The sequence below is a fragment of the Dendronephthya gigantea genome, unplaced genomic scaffold (assembly GCF_004324835.1).
Source record: "Dendronephthya gigantea isolate DGI-Jeju-01 unplaced genomic scaffold, DenGig_1.0 000056F, whole genome shotgun sequence".
In the NCBI taxonomy this organism is placed as follows: domain Eukaryota; kingdom Metazoa; phylum Cnidaria; class Anthozoa; order Malacalcyonacea; family Nephtheidae; genus Dendronephthya; species Dendronephthya gigantea.
Genome location: NW_021163066.1, coordinates 770962 through 798961, shown reverse-complemented (window position 1 = coordinate 798961; position 28000 = coordinate 770962). Strand labels below are relative to the sequence as shown.

General features: G+C 38.2%; 2 protein-coding genes and 1 long non-coding RNA gene across 3 annotated transcripts in view; 1 reads left to right on the top strand and 2 right to left on the bottom strand.

Moving 5' to 3' along the window:
* LOC114529361 (ubiquitin-like protein 7) overlaps positions 1 to 400 on the top strand; it is a 3228-nt gene extending 2828 nt beyond the window's left edge. The window contains exon 9 of the mRNA XM_028551140.1: positions 72 to 400. Coding sequence (XP_028406941.1) covers positions 72 to 197 — 126 coding nt within the window. The 3' untranslated portion in view covers positions 198 to 400. The remainder of the gene's footprint in view (positions 1 to 71) is intronic.
* LOC114529364 lies at positions 397 to 28000 on the bottom strand. Its single transcript, XR_003687611.1, has 4 exons — positions 27797 to 28000; positions 15657 to 15742; positions 4589 to 4870; positions 397 to 1952 (listed from the first exon to the last, which is right to left on the bottom strand). It is a non-coding gene; the product is annotated as an uncharacterized LOC114529364 (long non-coding RNA).
* LOC114529363 lies at positions 24948 to 26473 on the bottom strand. The gene has a single exon (XM_028551141.1). The coding sequence runs from the start codon at positions 26215 to 26217 to the stop codon at positions 25306 to 25308; it is 912 nt and encodes a 303-aa protein (XP_028406942.1). The 5' UTR covers positions 26218 to 26473; the 3' UTR covers positions 24948 to 25305.

Below are 28000 nucleotides of genomic sequence, written 5' to 3'. Positions count from 1 at the left end.
TAGTTAACGAACGATTTATTTCGATATCTTTGAAGAATCGAAACAATTTAGTTGCGCTTTCGTTTTTTTAGTCTGAACTGCGGCAACTGCGTGAGATGGGGATTGAAGACGAGGCTCTGAGTCTGCGAGCTTTACAGGCAACGAATGGTAACGTGCAAGCCGCGTGCGATTTGATATTCGAAGGAGGACTGGACTGAGCATATATAACATGAAAAAGCAATCTCGTTCAGCTAATTTGATAAAGGTCGTCGTTTAGGTACGAACTTGACGTTTTTGAAGGGCTACCTTTTTGCATTATCTCCGGCTACGTATTGTACAATTTTGAAGCTTTTAACTAGACTTTATTGTGTGAAACTTGAGTAGATTGTATTTTATTTATAATAAATGAGATTTTATATATCGTCAAGTGTTGGATTTAGTCAAAACAAAATTATTTTCATTGCCATCATTTCCTGCGGTGTTCGATCTTTTCCGGAGATAAAGGAAGAATCAATTTTTCCAGTCAGAATCATAAATTTCACGCAATAAAAACAGCAAATGCATCCCACGAATATACACACTGTTTTTCTTTTAATGATATACTCAAGTCGAAGGCTTGATGCGAAAACTTGATATATAATAATTTGCTTTTTCTTGTAATAAAAAACCGCGCCATACACAGACAAAAACAGGTTGCAAATTAAAAAAAGACGCGGTGTCTTTTGCGAGAACAGCATGTGTCCATCAATTCCATGCAAGTGCCGTTGTGATGTTTCATCGTTCGTCGTCATGCACATCAAATGAAACAAACCCTGCATGTTCTTTCGTTCCATTTCTTTTAATCCTCAAACTTCAAGCGATTTTTTATCGGCCTCCGTCAGCATTAGGAAACTTGCAAAACACAGCAGCATGATCATGATATAAAGGATCGCAAGAGCGTAGAATACTGATCTCACTGTCCGTAGCTTTCCTGTCTCCACATCAACACGCTCGCAGAAATACAAATGGACAAAATACACAAGTGATACAACGGAGATGATAGCAATACCATAAGATACTGAATTCACACCGTAATATTTCATATAAGCCATGAAACCGTTGAGAACGAGGCAGTATGCGATCAACACAAATGCTTTAACAACACGAATGATTTTTTGCTTGCTCTCTATCTGCGCTTCGAGCGTTCTCGGGTCTGGAAAATAATCTTTGCAGGCACTGGCTGGTTTGAAACATCTTGAAAGGAAAAACCCTTTCAAACTCCACATTTTTTTCAATGATCAATGTATAATCGATTGGATTTTTTAACTTAGATCTCGTGTGTTTACAACTACGAACCGATGATTCTGGCCGGTGTTTTGACTTTTGTAATTATAATACCCTGACAATGAACAATGCTTTGCGGTGAAATTTGAAAACTGGTAAATCTTTTCACTGGACAGCAAATTCTCTTCAATCAACCGTCTTTCAAAGCAAGAATTCGCAAATATCTGTCTTTCACATATATGAATTTTTGATGCAATATCATCAAGACTCTACTGATATGAGATAAAGAACAAAGTTCACCGCTTGAACTTATAGTACCGACTCGAGTATAGCGATTCTTTGCGTGAAAATGCTTCGATCGTTCCTCTGGCGATGAATATGTAAGCAATTATCCCTGATATAATTTCTTCCCTGAGTCTGAGATAATTTCTTCCCTTCAATACCACTTGGCAAACATATCGCAGTGAGGTGTCAGTTATAAGACGAAAATTACACCAACTTTGGCTTTCAAAAAGCACATTAAACTTGTAATGGTCCAGTTAGAGATCTGCTTGTCCAAATTCTTCACTTTTACTTTCATTAAGAATGTGCAACGTTTTCGAATTCGATTTCACAACAAAATACCTTCTCGATATTTCAGACTTCGGTTTATCGTAGTTAACATCAAATCGCTGAGTCGTGACGGTCAATATTTCAATATGCCCGTATATCTGAATAACAAATGAGCTGTATGAAGAACGGTTATTAGTGATAACATGTTTACAAAACGCACGCGATTTTTAATTTCGGCGCGTAGAATCGAGACGCACAGCGCAAACACAGCCGGACGTTTTTTAATAGTGCGTTGATTTTGAATGTGAAACCGTTTTGACATAGTGTGTGCAAATTAGGAACACTTGAAGTCAAAAATTTCGATTAATACCTTTGTAGTTGCTTAATTTACAATTATAGAACGGAACAAGGGTCGAAGAAAATTCAAAAACAAGGCTACATTTTATTTAGGAGTTAGGGGCTGCTTTTCACTGTCGCTTTTTTTGCACGTACGCGCGTACACGCACGTAAAAGTTCAAACCTTCTAGGTTGTTCTTTAAATGTTATATATAGAAAGGCTGCCGTGTGCCGTGTGCCATGCACTTACGCGTTTTTTATACACGAACGGAAAATTTTAAATGCTTTCAAATTTTTATTATTTAACATCTAGGTCAACTAATGCATACTAAAATATGCAGAAAACTAAGTTCCTTCGATTTATTCGCTTAGTTTTTTCATTAGGTTAACATGTATAAGGAATTAGACGCGTAAGTAGAAAACAGCCTGAAACTAAATCATCAGCCGAATCCTACCCTATTGCATCTATTCAAATGTAGATTTGATAACCTATAAGTACATTTAAATTAATCATAATATATATAGCGTCATACTGACTCTCCTGGCAAAGTCGAAGGGTTTGAAACCTGCCTTTTGTCTACTTTTAATAGACAGTTTTTATACCATGCACGCACCCTTGCACATTTAATAAGAAGTTACCTTATAGCATTTTAAATAGCACATGCACGTACATGATATTTCCACGATCGTGAACATCAATTTTAGATTTATTATATAATTAAAATATCTTAAAATAATCTCTTATATCATCAAAATATTTCAAACCCAGATAATTTGTATATAAGATATAATATAATTGGTATAATTGATAATTCTGAAGATTATTCTTAGAATTATTGTTTAATGGTGTCTGAAATTATTCATATTCGTGTTCTTCTCTCACGTATATACGAAACGTGATCGATCAAACTGACAAAACTTTTAAAGCTTTAGACTTCGTTTGGCCAAACACGAACTGATATTTCATTTCCTTCATTCTCAATAGCACATGATAAACCCGTGATTTATGAACATAACTCTCGTGACTTAATTTGGAGTGGTTTGTTGACATATACAGAGGATTGTGAAACTGCTGAAGTGACCGTACAAAGCGGGAGGGCGGGCATATAGGGAGAGTACAGTGGCAGTTTTTTTTACGTTTTTTTAACAATTTGAAGACGAGAAAACCAACTCGTTATGAAGAAATTTATTTGCGCTAAAAGCCTAAATATACCCGCGCACGCAAAGTGCTGAAGGAGACTATCTTACATTTGGCTATATAAGCGAACAGCTTAAGTGTGACGCAGGTTTATTAAAGAAAGGTGTTTATAAAATGAAGAAATTATGTACACAACATAATCTGACATCTTTTGAAATATGAGAAGCTAGGTATTCGAACATAGTTCCTCTGAAAGTAAGGCAAGAAAGATTTATTCTAATAATTCAGAGTATATTCTAGCAATTACCTTAGCGTATTCTAGCAATTTAGTTGAAAACGTTGAATTATTTTCGAATGGATAAAACATTTTTTTCGCTATTCCGTTTCAAAGGAATTCCTATCTTATCAGAGCTTGAAAGGTTTTATCAGATTTCCAATGCATGTGTGAAATGATAAACGCGGAATTCAATTTCTTTTAAGAATTCATACGAAATAGATTCAACACTCCACGACAATCCAACACAGACAATAATAAATTATCAAAAACGTCAAAAAGTATTCGGTTGGTATAAGCTAAACGATAGAAAAGTCAGCGCATATTATTCAAAAACTTCCGTAAGATAAACCGCGCTCTCTTCATTTTTTAAATCAATTTTTTAATTGCTTTTTTACAAAGTTGAATATCTTTTTCCATAAATATTTTCTAGACCGATAGAAGTCATATTTTCTAAGGTTTTAAAACGAACAGTGGTTCAGATAGAAGCACATAAACTAAAACACTGGACTAAAATTTAATCGCGCTAACCTAGCTGTAAACTATTGGCCCCAGCTGTTGTGAAAATTCCACCATAACTGTGTTAAGATTACCGAAGGATCAAAGTTCGTCTATATGGCCTTAAGGCATCGTGTTTACAAACTGCTTTCCTATTTTGAGTAATATACATCGCGTTGCTATTTTCTGCTCGTTTCAAAAGCAAATTAGTCAACAAAATGACAGTTGTACAAAATACTACAAATGAGGTACGGGTACGAGTACCGTACGACTGTTATTTCAGTAATAGTAATTCAGAAATGTTCCAATATAACCAGGGAGCAGCGTGGCAGCGTCTTCAACCAACTTAGCATCAAATGTGTTATAGCAACTGCCTAAAATAGGCAGTTGTTATACAACGTTTGATGCTAATTCAGTTGTTATACCACATTTGATGCTAATTCAGTAACTTCAACTTACTTTCAACGTTGAACCGTGGACTCCAAGCATGTCAAGCATATGCTACGTTTTAATCAGTTTAGAAGCTTATGTTGGTCAATTTCACTTACCAAAATCAGATGGTAGTTTCAGGACGTTAGCAAGTAATCGTGAACTATCGTGTGTGAAGACAGAACTGAAAGAGCTCGGATGATATCCAATGTCGTGATCTTGAGTAAGCCAAGTCTATGTTGACTGTATAACTGGAGTAGGGAACTATTAAATTTCAATGATTTTGATCTGTTTGTTTGATGTTGCATGGGGGCGGGGAAGAGGAACGGCGAAAGGGACACAACTTCATTCAGTCCCGGAGTAAACATCTCGCTATTCTTTGGGATACCGGAATTCTGATCCTATAGCGAATAAGAATGCCGGGTAAAAGACCATCTAGCTATATACAGCTGCTTGCTATTTGCACCGGAAAAGATCAGAGGCTTATATCAAAGGTTAGGCTTTTCATTGAGAAAGCCCTGTAAAAGTCTGTTCACACGATCCAATTTTGTTGGATCTAATTTACTTCTGACGTATGGAATATACTCAGTTATTGATGAAGCAGTACTACATTGACTTTAGTGGATTTGCTGCTCATGTACATTACAAGACAACAGACTATAAAACATCCATCAGAAGTGAATTGGATCCAACAAAATTGGATCGTGTGAACAGACCTTGACTGCAATAGTTGGAACTGGGGTATCACAAAGAACAAACTTAGGCTCATTTTCACTCTTATTTGACTGTTTCTACGGCAAAATTGTCCTGAATATTCTCCTGTGATACTCGGCTGTGAGTTTAGACGAAGGATACAAAACGTGACTGCATGTATATCTTTAATTAAATACCCAGGGACGATTGGAAGAATTATCACAACGACAATCTTCAAGAGAATGTAGTCACAACTCACAAGTGTCTATTTTGCATGACGGTAGTCTTTCATTGTATTGTAGTTTGCGTGTTTGAGGTTCAAGATAATTAGACAATGTGTACACAGACGGACTAGATGAAAAACAACAAAGTTTCCAAGTACGTGTTTGCATACGTGCTTGTTTACAAGGAACGCTTTGCTTTGTTATCAATTTCAACCCACAGAAAGCCAGGCTTTCGAGGTTCCTGAATTATAAATAGCTTATAGAGCAAAACTTTACTTTACTGTGTCATTTATCGTGTTTCCCTTGAAGCATCTATTATTGATTTCAATTTTAGAAAATTGATATTCAGTGAAAATTTTACGTGCGTACGTACACAAACGCGCGGAAGCTTATCTAAAATTCTGAATCTTTACTTTGCGATGCCAGATGTTAGACGAAGTTTGATTGGCTCGTTAGTTTTGTGGAGCCAATCAAATTTCGTGTATCATTCGCGTCTGATGTCATTATGAAAAACGTCTATTATATCGTTTATGCATTGATCGTGACTAGATATTGATAACAACACTTCAATATCGCGGTTTTAGCTGATTAAAGTTCCTGTGTTTTGACGAGCACCCATAAAAACAATAAAATTTGGAATACAGTCAAGAAATAAAAATACACTGAGTGAAATAACTGTTATCTTCTGAAGAAATATAAAAACGACGACACATGCAGAAAAACTGGTGTATTTACGTAAATACTAAATACTGCTTTCCTATTATCAATAAAGTGAACGTGTTACTCCTGACACGGAGACAAAGCAAAGGCAATTGCTTAGACAGGATCATGAAGTCAAAATTACTGCTAAAATTCTCATTTTAACAATCATAAATGATTTATGTTCCATGGGCCGGTTGTATCAAGCCCGTTTAGCTTTAACGGTGGATAAGTTAAAAATAGAAAGCAAGTCTATCGTTTTATTCAACAAGCAAACTAAATGTTTTCAACCTTAATACAAAGATACTGTTTACAACTACATATTCAGTGCATAATATTCAAGTTGACTTATTCAAGAGAGATGTAAAAGTGTTCTTTAATTTTGACTTATCCACCGTTTAAGCTAAACGGGCTTGATACAACCGGCCCCATATCTTTAGCCGCATGTGAATGTGTGCAAGGTTCATCGCCTTGGGAAATTCCGCCCATTTTTTAAATTCTATTGAACACTTTCAATACGATATGAATCGTAAGGATTCATTATATTCTTTCTTCCCCCTTATCTTTATCGGTAAACATGGATCAGAATGAAATTATGAAAACATAATTGTTTGGAGATGTACGTCAGAGCACTAGGATAATTCACGGTTGATTATAGTCATTGTGAGAAAATAAAGAAATGCACTTTGCGGTGCTGCAAGTCACACAATCATTCATTACAATATTTGTAAGCGAACAAAGAGAGCGGTCCTATATTCTTCACCTGCATCACGCGTTTTTTGTTTGCCATGCAGCCGTCAGGATGATTATTTGAGCACACGTATCATGAGTACTGCGGTTTCATCCTATGCGAATGCGTGATGCTTCATATCCGCGCACTTATGTGCGATCTCAACTCGGGAGAGAACCCCCGAGTTCAGATCGTTTGCCTCCTTCCTAGCCTGCGCCGCAGACCCATGCCCGAAATAGGCCCATGCCCGAAATAGAAAGGCGGGGAAGGGTTAGGGTCTATACCGTCTATGCGTAGACTACCTCCTTCCCTATTCCTATCGAGAGAGTGTAGCCCAGTGGTCAGCACTACCGGCGAAATCGCAGGTCCGATTCTTGCCAATATAGTTTTTCGTAATTGTTCCTGGTTAGGCGTTATAGTGTATGTAATTATCACTGCATGCATGTAAGAAAGGTTTTGCATTTCTATAGAATCTGACACTGTGACAGCATGTGGTGGACATGATATGGGTCATATGCAACTGTAATAAAGAAATAAGGTAGCATTTCTATAGAATCTGACGGCACGTGCATGATGAACGTGACATGGCATGTGTGTGCAGTCCCCGTGAGAAGAACCTTGGTGAAAGAATTCAAAAGGAAATAACTGAATGTATGACTCGGGTGAGTTCATATCGTTATAGTGTTCCTCAGAGTAGCACCATCACAGTAAAATCCAAGACTAAATTGGCAGCTTAAAGGTAATTTTTTGGAAAGGTGTATGCGCCAAAACAGATGAGAAGAGATTCTTTCATTTTTTGAGATACATCACTAGTATTAGGCGGAAATACTCGGTTCGAGAGTTGATCGTGACTCAACTTATGCCAGCTTTGCAATCTTTGGCAAGAGAACCTTGCAGGAAGAAGTCGGCTAATTTTAAATTTGACATTCCACGTGCATGTGAACGCGGGTGGAAAGCATGAACGTGCACTGCGGGATCACATAACTTTAACGTTTTAATTCGAATCGTATTTGTGTTTACGTATGGACGCGGATAAATATTTTAACGGAGAAATAAGAAATATCTTTGCGTTTTCAAATTCTTCCGGCATCGTGCAGAGGGGGCCTAATCCACGACTATGCATGATTCTTTTCAAATTACAAAAACAGGCTGAACACTCCTTTGGGAAATAGTGAGTTTTGGGAAAACAAAACTCACTCTTTCCCTCGGCCTCGGAAGCATACATTAAGTGGTAGATATTAGATTCACAGGGAAAAAGTTCGCGAACAGAGCTTCAAATTTTAACGATGATTGATTTCAATAGTCTTCGTTTTAGAAGATACCTTGTGCATGTGTGAATAGTGTAATGTTCTAGTTTGCTGATAGTGAAAAAGTAGGCGCAGCCTATATGTCGATTTCTGCTAAATCCTGTGCGGTTTTAGTCTAAGCCAACCCTCTCAAAGCACTCAAGACAGCTGAATTCCGACTGACCTTCTGTTTTTTATCATTTGTGTGCATCGTGTTCCTTCCATTACCGCGATTACGTCATATACTAACTTCATGCACGACCTTGTCACGAACTCGTCAGGCACTGACCCGTAAATGGTTACTTTGACGACGCTAAGAACAGCACCGTTACAATAAAATCTAAGTCTAAAATCTAAGTTCCGTAATTTCTTTAGTAAAAGTTCTACGTTGGGCTCTCATATTCATCATAAGATAACCGTAAAGACGTTTAGGAAATTCGTTTATGGCATAAAAACTATATTCGTGCCAAGTCGCCAGTTAGTCGCGATTTGGCTCGTATATAAACAGCTGTTACGTAATTTTAAACTCCCCCGTAAAACAGAACTATCATCAAATGCGGTATAACAAATGCCTATAAAGTTGACAAAAACGCTGTTTGATGCTTCGCCCAAACGGAGAGTTCATTATTATGAAAATATGTTTCAATATATATTGTTTTTGTTGGACATAAATGATAATAACTAGGAAGTCTATATAATGTGAATACGTCATATAATTATAATGATCAAGCTATGAACTCCGGAACTTTCTATTCAAGTGCTTTCAGCAAGAGTAAAAAATACGTGATGTCACGAAATCGTTTTAGAAATAAATCACCCGCCACCGGCCACGCAGGATGTAGTCAAAAATGGTTTGCCCTCTTTCCTATTCCTAAGCTTGTAAACAGAAACCCACACCCGGTGGTTTACTGACAAAGATTCAATACTTTCATTCCAGGAGCCTGACACGCAAAGCGACTAATATTCGTCTGTGTCGAAGATTATCATTCCTTGTGAATTATTGATTGCACGAACTGACAGGAGCTATAGAAACGTGCTGTGAGCGTCTTTATTCAATCAAAGAGCTTCTACACGTATTCGCTTCAAATTGCAAGCACTAGCAAGGAGTTTGCTAGGGCTTTCTTCCGATGAGGCCGAGTAGGAATTCTTATGCCTTCGGTTTGGGTTTTTAGTTTCCATGCATGCATCCTTCCCTGCTGGATGGCATGATCGTTTTTATCTATATATTTAGCACACTCGTGTATATGAAGATTCTGTCTAACCTCCTTGACCTCTTTCAGCGAGATAATGTTCGGGCTTCAAAACAGCATATGCAGACAGCAAGGAACTATTTCAATGTGACTCTCACATGATGCCCGGTCTGTCATGCATTCTCCGTTTTCCTTGTTCCTTCATTTATATGACAACCGGCTTTGTTATAATAAATTGAATCGTGAGAAAATCATGTGTATTTTGGATTTGAGGCAGTATGGTTGAAGACCACACAATGCACTAACTATATTATGACAGATATGTCTGACAAAGTGCAGATGCCTGGCGATATATGAAAATAGATTTGAGATATCTTTCTCAGGTAGTTCAGACACAAACCACGACAGCTTATTGTAGAATACTTCCTACACTGGACCACCACGTTTGAGATATCTTTCAGGTATTTCAGACACAAACCACGACAGCTTATTGTAGAATACTACCTACACTGGACCACCACGTTTGAGATATCTTTCTCAGGTAGTTCAGACACAAACCACGACAGCTTATTGTAGAATACTACCTACACTGGACCACCACGTTTGAGATATCTTTCTCAGGTAGTTCAGACACAAACCACGACAGCTTATTGTAGAATACTACCTACACTAGACCACCACGTTTGAGATATCTTTCTCAGGTAGTTCAGACACAAACCACGACAGATTATTGTAGAATACTACCTACATTGGACCACCACGTTTGAGATATCTTTCTCAGGTAGTTCAGACACAAACCACGACAGCTTATTGTAGAATATATACTACATGGACCACCACGTTTGAGATATCTTTCTCAGGTAGTTCAGACACAAACCACGACAGCTTATTGTAGAATACTACCTACACTAGACCACCACATTTGAGAAATCTTTCTCAGCTTGTTCAGACACAAACCACGACAGTTTAACCCTAGGCTAACCGCATGTACAAATCTTGATTTTAATTCATATGCAGACATTTGGCAAAATATCAAGTCCCGACCTATAAAACACAATGTCGGACAAAGATCCCTGTTCCGCTTTTTCAATATCATTATCAAGAACACGATCTATCAATTGTTGTGGTATTTAACAGACAAGCAGGACAATTAGTTCAAGTACCTCTCAGTTCATAAATATTTCAATGGAATCTAGTCAGGAGTGTAATATAAATTGCTATATAAGGGTAACTTGTCACTCAAAAGCCCGAGGTAGTTGGTACTGGGAAAATCCCAACTCCTTGGCGCAGTGTTAGTGATAGACAAGCGAACTGATCCTAAACATTTCAGCTGGTGATATCATAACAAGTGAATGTGTGGATGAAAAATGATAAAGTTTTTTTGTAGTTGTGAGAGGGCCTTTGTCTCATCGTTTTCGATATAAGGTGTGCTAAAAAGAGACATGCACTTATATGGAAATACAGATTTCAGTTTCCATTTCTTCTATACATATAATCTTGCCTCTCAGACTAGTGAGAGTTGTGCCAATATATTTAGGATTCCTCCAGACAGAACCGATACACAGAGCAACATTGCAGCGAAGTGTCTGATTTTATACACGAAATAAACTGAAGAGAATTGGTTGAGCTTTCCTTATAAGCTTAAACGATAAACGGTTTAATTCAAAAGCAGCACTTTTGGCTAACTCAGACCTGGAGGTTCCATCAACACCCTCTCGTTGGAAACTATGATGTGGATTTGAAGAATGACGAGCAATCTCGCTTGTCTCCATCGGAAATTAGACAAACTGATGCTGCCTCAATTTATCGCTATACAATCAAAAATGTAATCGTTGGGCGGCAAATGAAAAACAGTGTTTTGACCTCTGCCTTGGTTTCCACCGCTGTTTGACGGCAAAGACAACAAGGTCACAATTGATAGAAACCGGCAAGTGTCGCATTACCGATAAAATATGCGCACGAGGTCAACAACAGTTTGCCCGCAACATCTCGATTTCAAGAAATCTCGATACGACAGCTGCAAAGCGTTAGGTCTGTCCCCCGTCGGGCTGTCAAATGCGGAGAAAAACTAGCCTTGCAGTCTTTTGTAAATTTTGTGGAAAGCGCTTTACATTCGTATTCTAACTAGATGGATTTATTCATGCAAAATGGTACACATTTTGCGACATTTGCAGATTTGCAACATGAGAATCTTACCAATTTGGTAATGCTCTTTCTAACTGTAGTAAAATTGCTAGACCTGCCTTAATCGAAATGTTGTTTATCATTTATCAATCTGAAACCAGCCTTGCGCGAAGAATTTCGTACAGAAACTATCCCCACATAGAAAAGCCTCGCATGCACGAGCTGGTCGTGGCTCGGGCGCGGAACGTGGCCTAGCAAAATTTTCTTGTGTTGTATTGTACACCAATTGTTGAAATTTGTATGCGCTGTGTGGCAACAAGGAACATAGCGGTGAGGGAAAGCTGATATCACGGAATATGTTAGATCAAAATTTTGGCATGCACCAGATAACGGTGTCTGTGAGAAAGTCAGAAAGACATTCCTAAAATGTTTTCGTTTTTCAACCGTCTGGGCTACAAATAAAACACAAAAGCTATGAATTTAGTAATAAACTCGGTGTATCGACGTCCAGTTTGGAGAGTATCATAATCGACGCGGAACTGAATCAAAAGGGAAACATCTGCCATCGTGTTGCTAATAAAACCCCAAGATATTGCAACACAGATGCCGCGCCAGCACGTTTATAGATGCTATAAAATCGATTGTTGCGGACGCTTATTTACTAATGCCATAATTTCTCCATGATACGATCTTTAATGACAATCATCGTTGATGTTCTAAGTATTATGGTAATTTTAGATATTGTATAGAAACCGCTTGCGAAGCTCTCTGCCTAGATCACGTAGCGAGTTGTGAATCACGTTTTGGGGGCGGAGCGATCGCTAACATTAGGCTTCATTTCCCTTATTTACAACGGAACCCGAAAGCCGAACGTGCATTCATAGCTTGTACTCCGCAGCGAAAAGAGCTCGTCAATAGCAAAGTCAGTACGAGATTATGGCACCGATTGAGCGAAGAGAGAGAAAATACAGTTACGAAAATACGAAGCAGTCAGAGAATACGACAACGGTAAGCTATATTAATACATTCTTTCAACATCATGCTCTATATACGAGAATGTTACGCTAACATTCTGAGAAAATTTCGAGATATAAATATCTAGACACTTTTCTATACAAGCATGTAACAGTCTCAAAGTTAGTACTTTATAGTTCATAGTAACGGGGTTCACAGTTACTTATTTTTTGTCATCGAGGCTGAATTCCCTGCCAATATGAGTTCTTGTATATTTGTATATATACATATATACATATATATATTGAGCCGCGAACATGCATTTTCATCATCCGCACTAAATAACTTACTCTACTTTCTTCTATTCGGACAAAAATCTTTCAGCATTCAATGCATGTTATAATATATAAACTATATAGTCCATATAAAACTTTATTTAGACTTTAATTAAAATATAGTTCAATCGAGACCGCGGTTAACGCTTTAATCGTTTGGTGAGGATAAATACGAGTAACGTAAAAGTGTATTCCAAAGGAACATATGAGCGATGTGTTTTCTCACAGCGTTAAGAAGGAAAGTAAATTGCCAGCGACTGAAATAAAAGCATATCTGAATTTTGCATCACAATGATTATTACAACGTGAATTGCGTTCAGTGCGTTGGCGTTGGTTAGTTAAATATTCTGTTGCGGATCATATTAAGTCATTACTGCATTGAAGTTGAAAAATATCAAGAGGCCTATGCTATATCAATATATATTCGTCAATCCAAACTTGAATATTTATCGTTGAAACATTGTGGACACTGCAAACATTAAAACCGATTTTATTGAAAATTAAACAAATTGTAATTTGATCTCATTGGTCGGAAAAGCGCTATCGGTGAGACAGAACACCCACACTATGTCTATAGTAGTGAGATTATTTGCCAAATGGCTGCATGGGATCACGCAAGGTCTTTTGAATTGTTACTAAGAATAAACGGTGAAATATGGTGAGTGTTGAGGGAAGAAACACAGGTTTCCACGACTTTATGTAAAGTTCTTATGCATTTGTTCTCACTATAACTATAAGATAAGTAAATGTCATAGACATGGTGTCTATATACACTGGCATTTTTTGTTTTTCTTGTGAGAAGGTTTTTACTGACATATTTATACAATGAATACGCATTGACGTCCTTCACAGCGTTCATAAATATCGGACTTATGCGAATACGGGAGGCTGGAGCCCTAGTTGGGGGAATACTCTTAGAAATATATACTGCGCATTGACTTGACATAACCATCTGAAAAATATAGCCACCAGCAGATAGGAGCAAATGACTGTGGTATTAGCCTATTATAATTGTTGAATATTACGATACTATGCCTATACTGGACCACCACGTTTAAGGTATCTTTCCCAGGTATAGTTCAGACACAAACCACGACAGTTTATTGTAGAATCACTACCTACACTGGACCACCACGTTTGAGATATCTTTCTCATGCAGGTAGTTCAGACAAACCTCGACAGCAGGGGTATTCTATATATCTACATTCTATAACAATGGACCACCACGTTTTTTTCTTCGTTAGTTCAGAATTCAGACACAACCCTGACAGTTTATCGGACGAAATAATACCTAGACGGCTAGACCATAACACGGGATTTAGGACGATATAGCATAGTGCTTTTTAGTGTTTTTTTATTCAGTCAGGATGTTTAACTACTAAAAACGTCAAATGTTCTATATTTTCTATGACGCATGAACTAAAAGTTCAAATATTCGTCATAGATAGGAAGTCTTGACCAACGAAACGATAGGATGTCTTAACCATTCAGTGCATCTAAGCATATTTGTCGGGTGAGGAAATTGCGAATATCCTGAAAGTTTGAATATAGGGAGCGTCCGCGGTCCGCCGTTGAAGGATCTTAAAATTTCTTAGAAGATTCTGAGATCTTGATATTATCAACACAGTTAACAAGTGATGAATCGGTGCGCAGATATTTCTGACGGCTTACTGCTTTGAACTGCGTTGATGCTGACAGACCAGGGTGAGGGTTAGGGTTGGTTTTTAGGAGGGAGTGCTGTATGTATACCACGCCTCAAATGTAATATCGGGTCTGTGGTTTTGACGGAGTGCAACGGTGCTAAATACTCAGGATACAATCTCAGCGATATAGAAATATATTTCTACGAGATGCTTTTCGAAAGAGAGCTTTGCTAGGCCCGTGTCGGTTTAATGCATTAACATTAGTTCGGCACACACATGAAAAGTTCGACGTCTGAAACAGGCCTTAGTTATGAATAAGAGATTTCACTTCTCACGAGCTCCATTATTTAATTCCTCCGGGAAGAGCCAAAGCAAGATTTATTATGGCATGGCGAATCTTACTTATAACTATAGACTATAGTTAGCCTACAGCATCTGCCACTTAATTGGCATTGTCTGACGTTAAGATTGCGCAGCGGTTGCAGTGATGACGGAATGATTCGACACGAGACACTGAAAACACTGAATGCGTGCATGCATGAAATGCTCTAATCTGAGAATTATAATTCCGCGTGCACATGCAGTCGTGTTCCGAATACGTGATTCTACGCTGTGTGCACAACAGAGTGCAGCTGTCGTCGTGGTTACGTCAGCTCTAAAGTGATGACATGCATAGAAAGTTCATGCACAAGTAGTGTGATGACACATGCACGGAGATGCCGTATTCCGTGACACTTGTTTCGAGAAATTTTAAGCATCATGCATGTTTATCGTTGAAAAAGAATTTAGAAGTTTTAGGAAGAATAAAATTGCGAAAACTACTCAATTAAGAATGCGTTTTTTAACTGATGGATTTTCGAAGTTCATATCCGTGTATAATTCACTGCAGATTAAAACGTGCAGTTGATACACAAGCTGGGGGTCAACGACGCACTTAAGAGAAGCCTTAATAACTTATTGTTTTTAATGCGCTGGGCACATAAGAAGTGACCTAGACCTTCCCGCTCAGTTCAACCACGTGCATGTTTACCCTGACAAGGCTTGTTGATCTGTACCGCTCTTTGTCTTTTGAAAAGTCAGTTTATTTAGTTTCACGGAGCGTAATAACCTTGCATGGCCATAACTCAGTATACATTGTTTGCGGTTCAAACCCCTTGACGTCATGCACTTGGTATATGTGGCCGCAAAAATAGCAAAAACGCTTTTTTATGTGCCCTTGTGCATGTCTTGCCAGAGCAAATACTGCCCGTTTGAGAAAAAACGGATAAATGACGCATGCAATTCGTGGTTTAAAAAGATGAATGTTTACCTTCGTTTCGTAGACTGAATTCCATCTTTAACAGAAACATGTTTCATATACTAGATTGTCCACAACTTTTGGATACTCTTGAGAAACTATATAAAGATAAAGTTTAATCAGAATTGTTTGACTGTCAAAGCAACAAACTGATCGCTTCACGTGGTGAAAACTAATTTTGCATAATTGTGTTTATGCGATATATCACGTTCACTCGTTCAGCATTTTGCTTATTATTGGGCACAAAAAACACTTTGAATTCCAAATGCGTGATGCTTTTGTGCGTCAGGACAGCATCTGAGGGCTTAAAGTAGACAAGTTCTCACGAATAGTAAAAAATGCGAATTGTTATGATCCTGATTTCTGATCTGGATATAGCGTACGTGATGTGAACGAGAACATATATAGCCATGATGGTAAAATAAAAAAAAAGAGTTAGCGTTGTGAACGTCAGTTCCTTTGGGAATTTGTTTCCGCGAAAATAACACTTTTTAGACCAACCACCTGGGTCTAAGACATTCATTAGAAGATCGGTTCATTTTACTGAGTTGGGATCTCTTCAGGGCAAGCAAAAGATTTTGTAAACAATGTTGGGTGAAGCAAATAAAACCTTGAACGCATTAAAAGATGACAACAAAAGACTTGTTTACGCGGCAAGCTGAACAAACTATACGTGATGGGACCTCCCACTGTTGAGTGTAAACATGCTTAAAAGACCGTTCCTCTATTAGCTTCACGCGTGCAATACGTGACGGTAGTTGATTATCAAGCTCAATTTGAGTTGTGATTCCGCCATGTTCAGGAGCGATTTAGTTTCACAAAGAAGCAAAAAGAATCGCAAGATTTTCTTACAAACAAAATCGCTTCTAAGCAGAGCGATATTGCCACGCAAAGTTGCTTGATAATCAACTACCTTTGAAAGATAAAACGGGGAAAGGGTCTATTTGGTTAACTGAAGTTCGAAGTTACATCATATACCCTTTACTTTCGGGTTGTCTCAATATTTTTTTAAGAGATTATAGTTTAGCATGCAAATGCGACAGGTAACTGACGATTTCTTTTCATTTTACTTCAGCAAGGATCAAAAACGAGAACACACAACAGAACAGGTTACGTGTGCGTGCCAACGATCACGACACGACAGAATCCGATCAACTACCGACAGCACGTCATCGAGTACTGCACACTCACGCTAAACCACGCGTGCAACTGTGAAAATCTCAACTGCCGCGTGGAACACTGCGCGTCGATGAAAAGAGTGTGGAAGCACGTTGTCACGTGTACGAAGAGACTGGAAAATTGCCTAGTGTGCAAAAATTTCCAAACCTTAGCAAGTTATCACACCCGACAATGCCAAAGCACGTCATGTAACGTTGTGTTTTGCAGCGCCATCAAAAAGAGACGGCCAAGTAGATCGCAGCTGCTGGCTACGAAATGTAAAAGAGATCACTCAAGGATATAAAAAGAGAAGTGAATTCTTCGGACTGTTTAATGTGCTATTGTTAAACAGCGCATCCAGAATATTTATCAAACCACAGTTGTCATCTGGGTGGCTGATAAATAGCGGACTTTTGAGGGAGCGAAGCTGCTAACTCGGGAACCAGACACTTGTTGAAGAATTCCCGCTTTTCAACGGAACTTTTCGCTCTCTATTTAAAAGTTGGACACTACACGCGGTAACAAATATAACCGTACTCAACTAAAAAGAACGTTTCATTAGTAGAAGTACTCTCAAAGAGATATACGTTGAAATGAATAGTTAAATATATAATGCCTTCTACATGGCTAATTCGTAACGTTGTAATCGTACAATAAATTGTTAAAATTTCGAATATCAAATGTAAGTATAACAATTACTATCATGTGTATATTGTCAATAACGAGCTATATAATTTATAAAACTAATAAAGCTTTAATCTTGAAAAGGTGGAGATATAGAATTAGAATCATATTTGGCAAAGGCCAACCCCTTACCCGCACCCACCCCTTCCTGCCAGAGACCTCTAGTACATCTGGAGCGAGTTATTCCGGTGGAAACTGCAACCGTGTAACCGGGATACAGTTAAACGTCGCACTGGAATTTTAACAATTCATTATTTTCCATGGTTTCTTTAATACGCTGTGTAAAAATGTGACAAAAATATCTTCCTGCATGCCATGGCCGTCTCTTGCGAAGGCGTCTTTTGAAAGTTAACGTGTTCAATTCTAATCTGATAGTCCATGATATATTCTCAACCAGAGGTAAACGATGTTACTGAAAACCATTTCTCAACGCGACCATTTGGTTCACCATTGGTTGTTATAAATGATATTTTCTGAGAACATCTACTTTCGATGAATTCCAAGAGTTCGTTCACTTGTGGATTCTTACCAACAGGAGAATACATCTCAACTAAACCAGGTGTTGATGTTCCTTGCTCTTTGATTCGTTGAAGAACTGATCGGAGAAGGCTCAGGCCTACGTCAATATCTTCACAGTACAACGGCGTTATCGTGTAACCTTCATGTGGAACTAAGGATTCTCGCGCAACCACGTAACCAACGACAGAACCATCGTTATTAAAGGCAACAAAAGACTGGCTCACGCGGGAAAACAACCATTTGTTGAGAAACTCTCGACGATCATATCCAAACGTAAACTTATCGTAGTTAACCAAAGCTTCAAAGTCCACTTCTGAGACTTCTTTGATTTCATACGTTGAATTCATGGGGATATTTTGGAGCTTTTTCAGGGCCATTAGGATATCGAATTCCCGGCGTTCAGCAGTATAAATAATGTCACGCACGCCTAAAATTCGCTTAGACATTTCAACAAGATGAGGGGAGGTATACAGAGAAAGATTTGTAGTTGGTTCAGCTCTTTTGAAGACTTCGCGATTGAGCTGAAGACCATATCCTTGATTTCGATACTTCTCATCGATATAAAAACCACCACTGATACGATAACCATCATCGTATTTGAATAGAAAAACCGTTCCGATCACTTTGCCGTCAATCTCAGCTGCGTACAAAGATGTCGGGTCTAACGTCAGCCAGCAGTCAACATCATCAATTGCTGGAAGAAGATTTCGCTTTGCTCTCGTTTGTAGAATATAATCTTTCAGATATGTTGATGCTTTTGTTATTGTTCTAATGCGCAACATCGTTTTAACGCCTGTGGGTTAACTTTAACTAACAGCGTGGCACACATTCCACACGCCTCGTTCGTCATAAAAGTAAATAGTATTGCGCAAAGCATGCTGGTAAAATGATGATTTTATATATTTTAATAAAATAATAAAGTTATAAAAGAATCAGTAGAATATTAAATTTAGTCCTAACAAATACTTATGGGCCGACTTCAGCTACGTTTCCGTTGCCAAATTTTCATATTTTTTACTTGCCTGTAACTCTGGCAACCTCGTACCCAGGATCTCCTCCGTAGGGGAAAACTCTGGGTACGAGATTGTAATTTTAGCCACCATAGTATGATATCAACACCTAAATTTGTCATGTAGAACTGTCACAAAAAAATACTGATAATATTGAAATGAATACTGAAAGTTTACGTGTTCAATTCTAATCTGATTGTCCATGATATATTTATTCTCAACCAGAATTAAAGGATGATACTGCAAAACACTTTTCAAGGCGACCATTGGGTTCACCGTTGGTAGTTAAAAACAAGTATTTAAAATCGTGTCTGCTTTCGATAAATTCCAAGAGTTCATTCACTTGTGGATTTTTATCAACAGGAGAATGCATATAAGCTAAATTGGACGTTGACGTCCCACGCTCTTTGATTCGTTGAAGAACTGATCGGAGAAGGCTCAGGCCTACGTCAATATCTTCACAATACAACGGCGTTATCGTGTAACCTTGATCTGGAACGAGGCACTGTCGCGCAACCACGTAACCAACCACAGAACCATCTTTATTAAAGGCAACAAAAGACTGGCTCACGGGGGAAAACAACCATTTGTAGAGAAACTCTCGACGATCATATCCAAACGTAAATTTATCGTAGTTAACCAAAGCTTCAAAGTCCACTTCTGAGACTTCCTTGATTTCATACGTGGGATTCATGGGGAAATTTTGGAGCTTTTTCAGGGCCATTAAGATATCGAATTCCCGGCGTTCAGCAGTATAAATAATGTCACGAATGCCTAATATCCGCTTAGCCATTTTAACAAGATGGGGGTAAGTATACAGAGAGACATTGGTAGTTGGTTCAGCTCTTTTGAAGACTTCGCGATTGAGCTGAAGACCATATCCTTGATTTCGATACTTCTCGTCGATATAAAAACCACCACTGATACGATAACCATCATCGTATTTGAATAGAAAAAGCGTTCCGATCACTTTTCCGTCAATCTCAGCTGCGTACAAAGATGTCGGGTCTAACGTCAGCCAGCAGTCGACATCATCAATTGCTGGGAGACGATTTCGCTTTACTCTCGTTTGTAGAATATAATTCTTCAGATATGTTGATGCTTTTGTTATCGTTCTAATGCGAAACATCGTTTTAACGATTGTGGTTTAACCAACAGCGCAGAACAATTCAGACTTCTGAGAATCTAGACAGCCTTAGCAGGGAAGCCTTGAACATGAATCTAATACATTGTAATACAATACCCCGTTCATCAGATCGATTTCTTGAAGCAGAATAGATTATTTTAAAAACTTTCCATAAAATAGTTTAAGATATCTTTTCTAATACTGTTTACGTGCAGACCCAGATAAAACAACAACACATTAGATTAGTGCAGCGTGCTTCAATTATTGTACTTCGTAAAAATGCCTTTTGGTTTACATGCTTATTACAACTGGAATGCAAAAATCAAATCTCTATAGAGGTCATGCCCTTTTCTTTTAGGCCTGAATTCCATGGGCGCTTTTTCTCGGCGAGATGCGAAATATTTGATATTTCGACCAGTTCCACGCTCTTTGAATCGTTTAAGAACTGTTGGAAGAAGGTTCAGACCTACGTCAATATCTTCACATGACCCAAACGTGAATTTATCGTAAGCCGAAGCTTCAATTGCCACTTTTGAGACTTCCTTGATTTCAAACGATGGATTCAGAGGGATATTTTGAAGCTTTTTCAAGGCCATAAGGATATCGAATTCCCGGCGTTCAGCAGTATAAATAAGGTCACGCACGCGGCACGCCTAACATCCGCTTAGCCATTTCAACAAGATGGGGGGAGGTATACAGAGAAATATTGGATTGTGTCAGCTCTTTTAGCGACTTCACGATTGAGCTGAAAACCATATCCTTGATTTCGATACTTCTCGTCGAAAAACCGTTCCGATAACATCACCGTCAATCTCAGCTGCATACAAAGATGTCGGGTCTAACGTCAGCCAACAATCCACATCATGAATTGCTGGGAGAAGATTTCGCTTTGCTCTCGTTTGTAAAATATAATTCTTCAGATATGTTGATGCTTTTGTTATCGTTCTAATGCGAAGAAACACGAGCCCTGCTACCCGAGATTTAACGAAGCGTGAGGATGATTTTGACTTTTTGAGGTATTAAACACGTCTTTTTCAAACGGAACAAGCACATGCGCATGCTATTGTTAAGATGACTCCTAGGATCATGTTACTTATTTGTAATTACTAATGATAGCACAGTTGCATGAAAGTTGAAATAATGCTTATAATGGCAATGCGACTGAAGTGCTACGTCAAACCAGTATCGTACTTTTTACATTTGAAATTTTACAAAAAATGTTTTTTATTAAACCTTGTAGGACTATCAGCGAATGGTTCACAACACAATGACTGAATATCTCTTGTCGACACTTCTTCTCAGTGAAAATCTACCTATTAAATTTAACTTTACTTATTAACATATAATCGTATTGTTCATGATTCATTCTCAACCAGAGGTAAAAGATGATGCCGAGAACCAGTTTACGTGTTCAAATCTAATCTGATTGTCCATGATATATTTATTCTCAACCAGAATTAAAGGATGATACTGAAAAACACTTTTCAAGACGACCATTCGGTTCACCGTTGCTTGTTAAAAACAAGTATTTAAGATCGCGTCTGCTTTCGATAAACTCCAAGAGTTCATTCACTTGTGGATTTTTATCAACAGGAGAATGCATATAAGCTAAATTGGACGTTGACGTCCCACGCTCTTTGATTCGTTGAAGAACTGATCGGAGAAGGCTCAGGCCTACGTCAATATCTTCACAATACAAAGGCGTTATCGTGTAACCTTGATTTGGAACTAAGGATTCTCGTGCAACCACGTAACCAACGACAGAACCATCGTTATTAAAGGCAACAAAAGACTGGCTCACGCGGGAAAACAACCATTTGTTAAGAAACTCTCGACGATCATATCCAAACGGAAACTTATCGTAGTTAACCAAAGCTTCAAAGTCCACTTCTGAGACTTCTTTGATTTCATACGTTGAATTCATGGGGATATTTTGGAGCTTTTTCAGGGCCATTAGGATATCGAATTCCCGGCGTTCAGCAGTATAAATAATGTCACGCACGCCTAAAATCCGCTTAGACATTTCAACAAGATGAGGGGAGGTATACAGAGAAAGATTGGTAGTTGGTTCAGCTCTTTTGACGACTTCGCGATTGAGCTGAAGACCATATCCTTGATTTCGATACTTCTCGTCGATATAAAAACCACCAGCCATACGATAACCATTATCGTATTTGAATAGAAAAAGAGTTCCGATGACTTTGCCGTCAATCTCAGCTGCGTACAAAGATGTCGGGTCTAACGTCAGCCAGCAGTCAACATCATCAATTGCTGGAAGAAGATTTCGCTTTACTCTCGTTTGTATAGAATATAATCTTTAAGATATGTGGATGCTTTTGTTATCGTTCTAATGCGCAACATCGTTTTAATGTCTGTGGGTTAACCAACAGCGTGGCACACATTCCACACGCCTCGTTCGTGATAAAGTAAATAGTATTGCGCAAAGCATGCTGGTAAAATGATGATTTTATATATTTTAATAAAATAATAAAGTTATAAAAGAATCAGTAGAATATTAAATTTAGTCCTAACAAATACTTATGGGCCGACTTCAGCTACGTTTCCGTTGCCAAATTTTCATATTTTTTACTTGCCTGTAATTCTGGCAACCTCGTACCCAGGATCTCCTCCGTAGGGGAAAACTCTGGGTCCGAGATTGTAATTTTAGCCACCATAGTATGATATCAACACCTAAATTTGTCATGCAGAACTGTCACAAAAAAATACTGATAATGTTGAAACTAATACTGAAAGTTTACGTGTTCAATTCTAATCTGATTGTCCATGATATATTTATTCTCAACCAGAATGAAAAGATGATACTGAAAAACACTTTTCAAGACGACCATTGGGTTCACCGTTTGTACTTAAAAACCAGTATTTAAAATCGTGTCTGCTTTCGATAAATTCCAAGAATTCATTCACTTGTGGATTTTTATCAACAGGAGAATGCATATATGCTAAATTGGACGTTGACATCCCACGCTCTTTGATTCGTTGAAGAACTGATCGGAGAAGGCTCAGGCCTACGTCAATATCTTCACAATACAACGGCGTTATCGTGTAACCTTGATCTGGAACGAGGCACTGTCGTGCAACCACGTAACCAACCACAGAACCATCGTTATTAAAGGCAACAAAAGACTGGCTCACGGGGGAAAACAACCGCTTGTAGAGAAACTCTCGACGATCATATCCAAACGTAAATTTATCGTAGTTAACCAAAGCTTCAAAGTCCACTTCTGAAACTTCCCTGATTTCATACGATAAATTCATGGGGAAATTTTGGAGCTTTTTCAAGGCTAATAGGATATCGAATTCCCGGCGTTCAGCAGTATAAATAATGTCACGCACGCCTAAAATCCGCTTAGCCATTTCAGCAAGATGGGGGTAGGTATACAGAGAAAGATTGGTAGTTGGTTCAGCTCTTTTGACGACTTCGCGATTGAGCTGAAGACCATATCCTTGATTTCGATACTTCTCGTCGATATAAAAACCACCACTGATACGATAACCATCGTCGTATTTGAATAGAAAAACCGTTCCGATCACTTTGCCCCGTCAATCTCAGCTGCGTACAAAGATGTCGGGTCTAACGCCAGCCAACAGTCAACATCATCAATTGCTGGGAGACGATTTCGCTTTACATCTTTTCGTTTGTAGAATATAATTCTTCAGATATGTTGATGCTTTTGTTATCGTTCTAATGCGAAACATCGTTTTAACGATTGTGGTTTAACCAACAGCGCAGAACAAATCAGACTTCTGAGAATCTAGACAGCCTTAGCAGGGAAGCCTTGAACATGAATCTAATACATTGTAATACAATACCCCATTCATCAGATCGATTTCTTGAAGAAGAATAGATTATTTTAAAATCTTTCCATAAAATAGTTTAAGATATCTTTTCTAATGCTGTTTACGTGCAGACCCAGATAAAACAACAACACATTAGATTAGTGTAACGTGCTTCAATTATTGTACCTCGTAAAAATGCCTTTTGGTTTACATAAATAAAATAAAATCTCTATAGATTACATAAATGAAATCAAATCTCTACAGAGGTCATGCCCTTTTCTTTTAGGCCTGAATTCCATGGGCGCTTCTTCTCGGCGAGATGCGAAATATTTCGAGCAGTTCCACGCTCTTTGAATCGTTCAAAAACTGTTGGAAGAAGGTTCGGACCTACGTCAATATCTTCACATGACCCAAACGTGAATTTATCGTAAGCCAAAGCTTCAATTGCCACTTTTGAGACTTCCTTGATTTCAAACGATGGATTCAGAGGGATATTTTGGAGCTTTTTCAAGGCCATAAGGATATCGAATTCCCGGCGTTCAGCAGTATAAATAAGGTCACGCACGCGGCACGCCTAACATCCGCTTACCCATTTCAACAAGATGGGGGGAGGTATACAGAGAAATATTGGTAGTTGGTTCAGCTCTTTTAGCGACTTCACGATTGAGCTGAAAACCATATCCTTGATTTCGTTACTTCTCGTCGAAAAACCGTTCCGATAACATCACCGTCAATCTTAGCTGCGTACAAAGATGTCGGGTCTAACGCCAGCCAGCAGTCAACATCATCAATTGCTGGGAGAAGATTTCGCTTTGCTCTCGTTTGTAGAATATAATTCTTCAGATATGTGGATGCTTTTGTTATCGTTCTAATGCGAAATACGAGCCCTGCTACCCGAGATTTAACGAAGCGTGAAAATGATTTTGACTTTTTGAGGTATTAAACACGTCTTTTTGAAACGGGACAAGCACATGCGCATGCTATTGTTAAGACGACTCCTAGGATCATGTTACTTACTTGTAATTACTAATAATAGCACAGTTGCATGAAGTTGAAATAATGCTTATAATGGCAACGCAACTGCAGTGCTACGTCAAACCAGTAGCTATCGTACTTTTTACATTTGAAATTTTACAAAAAATGTTTTTTATTAAACCTTGTAGGACTCTCAGCTAATGGTTCACAATATAATGACTGAAAATCTCTTGTGGACACTTCTTCTCAGTGAAATTCCAGCTATTTTAACTTTATTTATAAACATATAATCGTATTGTTCATGATTCATTCTCAACCAGAGGTAAAAGATGATGCCGAGAACCAGTTTACGTGTTCAATTCTAATCTGATTGTCCATGATATATTTATTCTCAACCAGAATTAAAGGATGATACTGAAAAACATTTTTCAAGACGACCATTCGGTTCACCGTTGCTTGTTAAAAACAAGTATTTAAGATCGCGTCTGCTTTCGATAAACTCCAAGAATTCATTCACTTGTGGATTTTTATCAACAGGAGAATGCATATAAGCTAAATTGGACGTTGATGTTCCTTGCTCTTTGATTCGTTGAAGAACTGATCGGAGAAGGCTCAGGCCTACGTCAATATCTTCACAATACAAAGGCGTTATCGTGTAACCTTGATTTGGAACTAAGGATTCTCGTGCAACCACGTAACCAACGACAGAACCATCGTTATTCAAGGCAACAAAAGACTGGCTCACGGGGGAAAACAACCATTTGTAGAGAAACTCTCGATGATCATATCCAAACGTAAACTTATCGTAGTTAACCAGAGCTTCAAAGTCCACTTCTGAGACTTCTTTGATTTCATACGTTGAATTCATGGGGATATTTTGGAGCTTTTTCAAGGCCATTAGGATATCGAATTCCCGGCGTTCAGCAGTATAAATAAGGTCACGCACGCCTAAAATTCGCTTAGACATTTCAACAAGATGAGGGGAGGTATACAGAGAAAGATTGGTAGTTGGTTCAGCTCTTTTGACGACTTCGCGATTGAGCTGAAAACCATATCCTTGATTTCGATACTTCTCGTCGATATAAAAACCACCAGCCATACGATAACCATCATCGTATTTGAATAGAAAAAGCGTTCCGATCACTTTGCCGTCAATCTCAGCTGCGTACAAAGATATCGGGTCTAACGCCAGCCAACAGTCCACATCATCAATTGCTGGGAGAAGATTTCGCTTTGCTCTCGCTTGTAGAATATAATTCTTCAGATATGTTGATGCTTTTGTTATCGTTCTAATGCGCAACATCGTTTTAACGCCTGTGATTTTACTTTAACTAACAGCGTGGAACACATGGGATAACATGATGATGGAAAAATAGAATATCGGATTCCTTATCGAAGATTAAACCGCTGCGTAAACATTTGTAAATTTGAAGTGAAATACAGTCTAAGGGGATGTTCACGAGAACTGCTGCCCGAGAGTTAACGAAGCGTGAAGATGATCTTGACTTTTTGAGGTATTAAAACCGTCTTTTTGAAACAGAACAAGCTATTGTAAGGATGACCCTAGGATCATGTTACTTAAGCACATTTTGACATGTCCCGGGGCAAATTCTCTCGAAACTTCCTTCCGGCAAAATGGAATTTATTTGCTTCAAAACACTGAAAATTCAAGCTGCGTTTGGGGAATGGCATCCAGTGTGTGTGGAAGCACATACCTAGGATGGAAGTTGAAATAATGCTTATAATGGCAACGCGACTCGGACTGAAATGCAGCCTCAAACCAGGATCTACTTTTTACATTTGAAATTTTACAAAAAATATTTTTAATTTTTTAATGCATGTTTACGTCTTCTTATTAAACCCTGTACGGGACTCCGACTGTCAGCTAATAGTTCACAACACAATGACTGAATATCTCTTGTGGACATGTCTTCTCAGTGAAAATCCACCTAATTTAACTAGTGAACCGCCCGTGAGAAAGGTTTGCTTTGAATGAGGTTTGTGAGGAAGGTTCCTCCTCTGAAACATCCTTGAACTGGTGGGATGACTTCAAGAAAGCAATTCAAATTTCAAAGTATAACTTATAGCTTTTGAACACCCAAAAAGGAACATTGGAATTAAGAACCTTTTTACCAGTTCCAACCTTAGGCTGAAGCCATAAGCCCATAACCTAAATTTTAATACTTCTCATCAACAAAGAAACATCCACTGTGATGGTAGCTACATATTTCAACCAACAAAAATACAAAATCCATTCCAATTGAAAAAAAAACACCAAATGGTTCTTCGACTAGCTTCAGCGGCTAGCATATACTGATTTGAGGTTAAGGCAACAATCTATATATCACGAATTGATGGTAAACATCCTTCTTTGTTCTTCTCTTAGAAGATATAGAAGATGTTGATGATTTTCCATCACGTTTAACACTATTCACTATTTCGTTGTCAAAATGTACAACCGACACAGTCAAATTAGTCATCGTTTTTATTTATGGTAAAGCACTCTAGATATATATGGAGCTCAGCAACAATGACCAAAAGTTTTGTCCACTTTCTGTCATTGTTTTATATCATTTTCACCCAAATCTGGGTGCATATGCTTTTAAATGTAGAGAGATTAAAATGACTAAATCTCTGAATCTCGTACCATAGGGAGCTTATCAAGGCTAATCGAGTCCACTCGGACAGATATAGCCACCACTCTGAAAAGTCATGGCAACAAAATGTTTTGTGTATGCCAAAATATTTCTTTTTCATTGATCTCAAACAATATAAATTGTTGAGCAACAACGTGGCGCTGGTTTCTACACTGAATCATGTTTTTAAACAGCACAAGTAATTCAGTCAGTTAAACGTGCAACAAACTAAGATACAACACGTACCTGGCGTTATAAACTTAATTCAATATCATCGTTTCATATCTTCCGCATGGTCACAAGCTTTCAGTTTTTTAGATAGTCGATCGTCCATTTCAGTGATTTCACAATACAAAACTCGTTTGAGCATATTGTTTCTCGGATGTTGTCCATTTTTTCGAAACAAATAGATCCAATCAATAGGTTCGAGGATAAATATAATACGAAAAT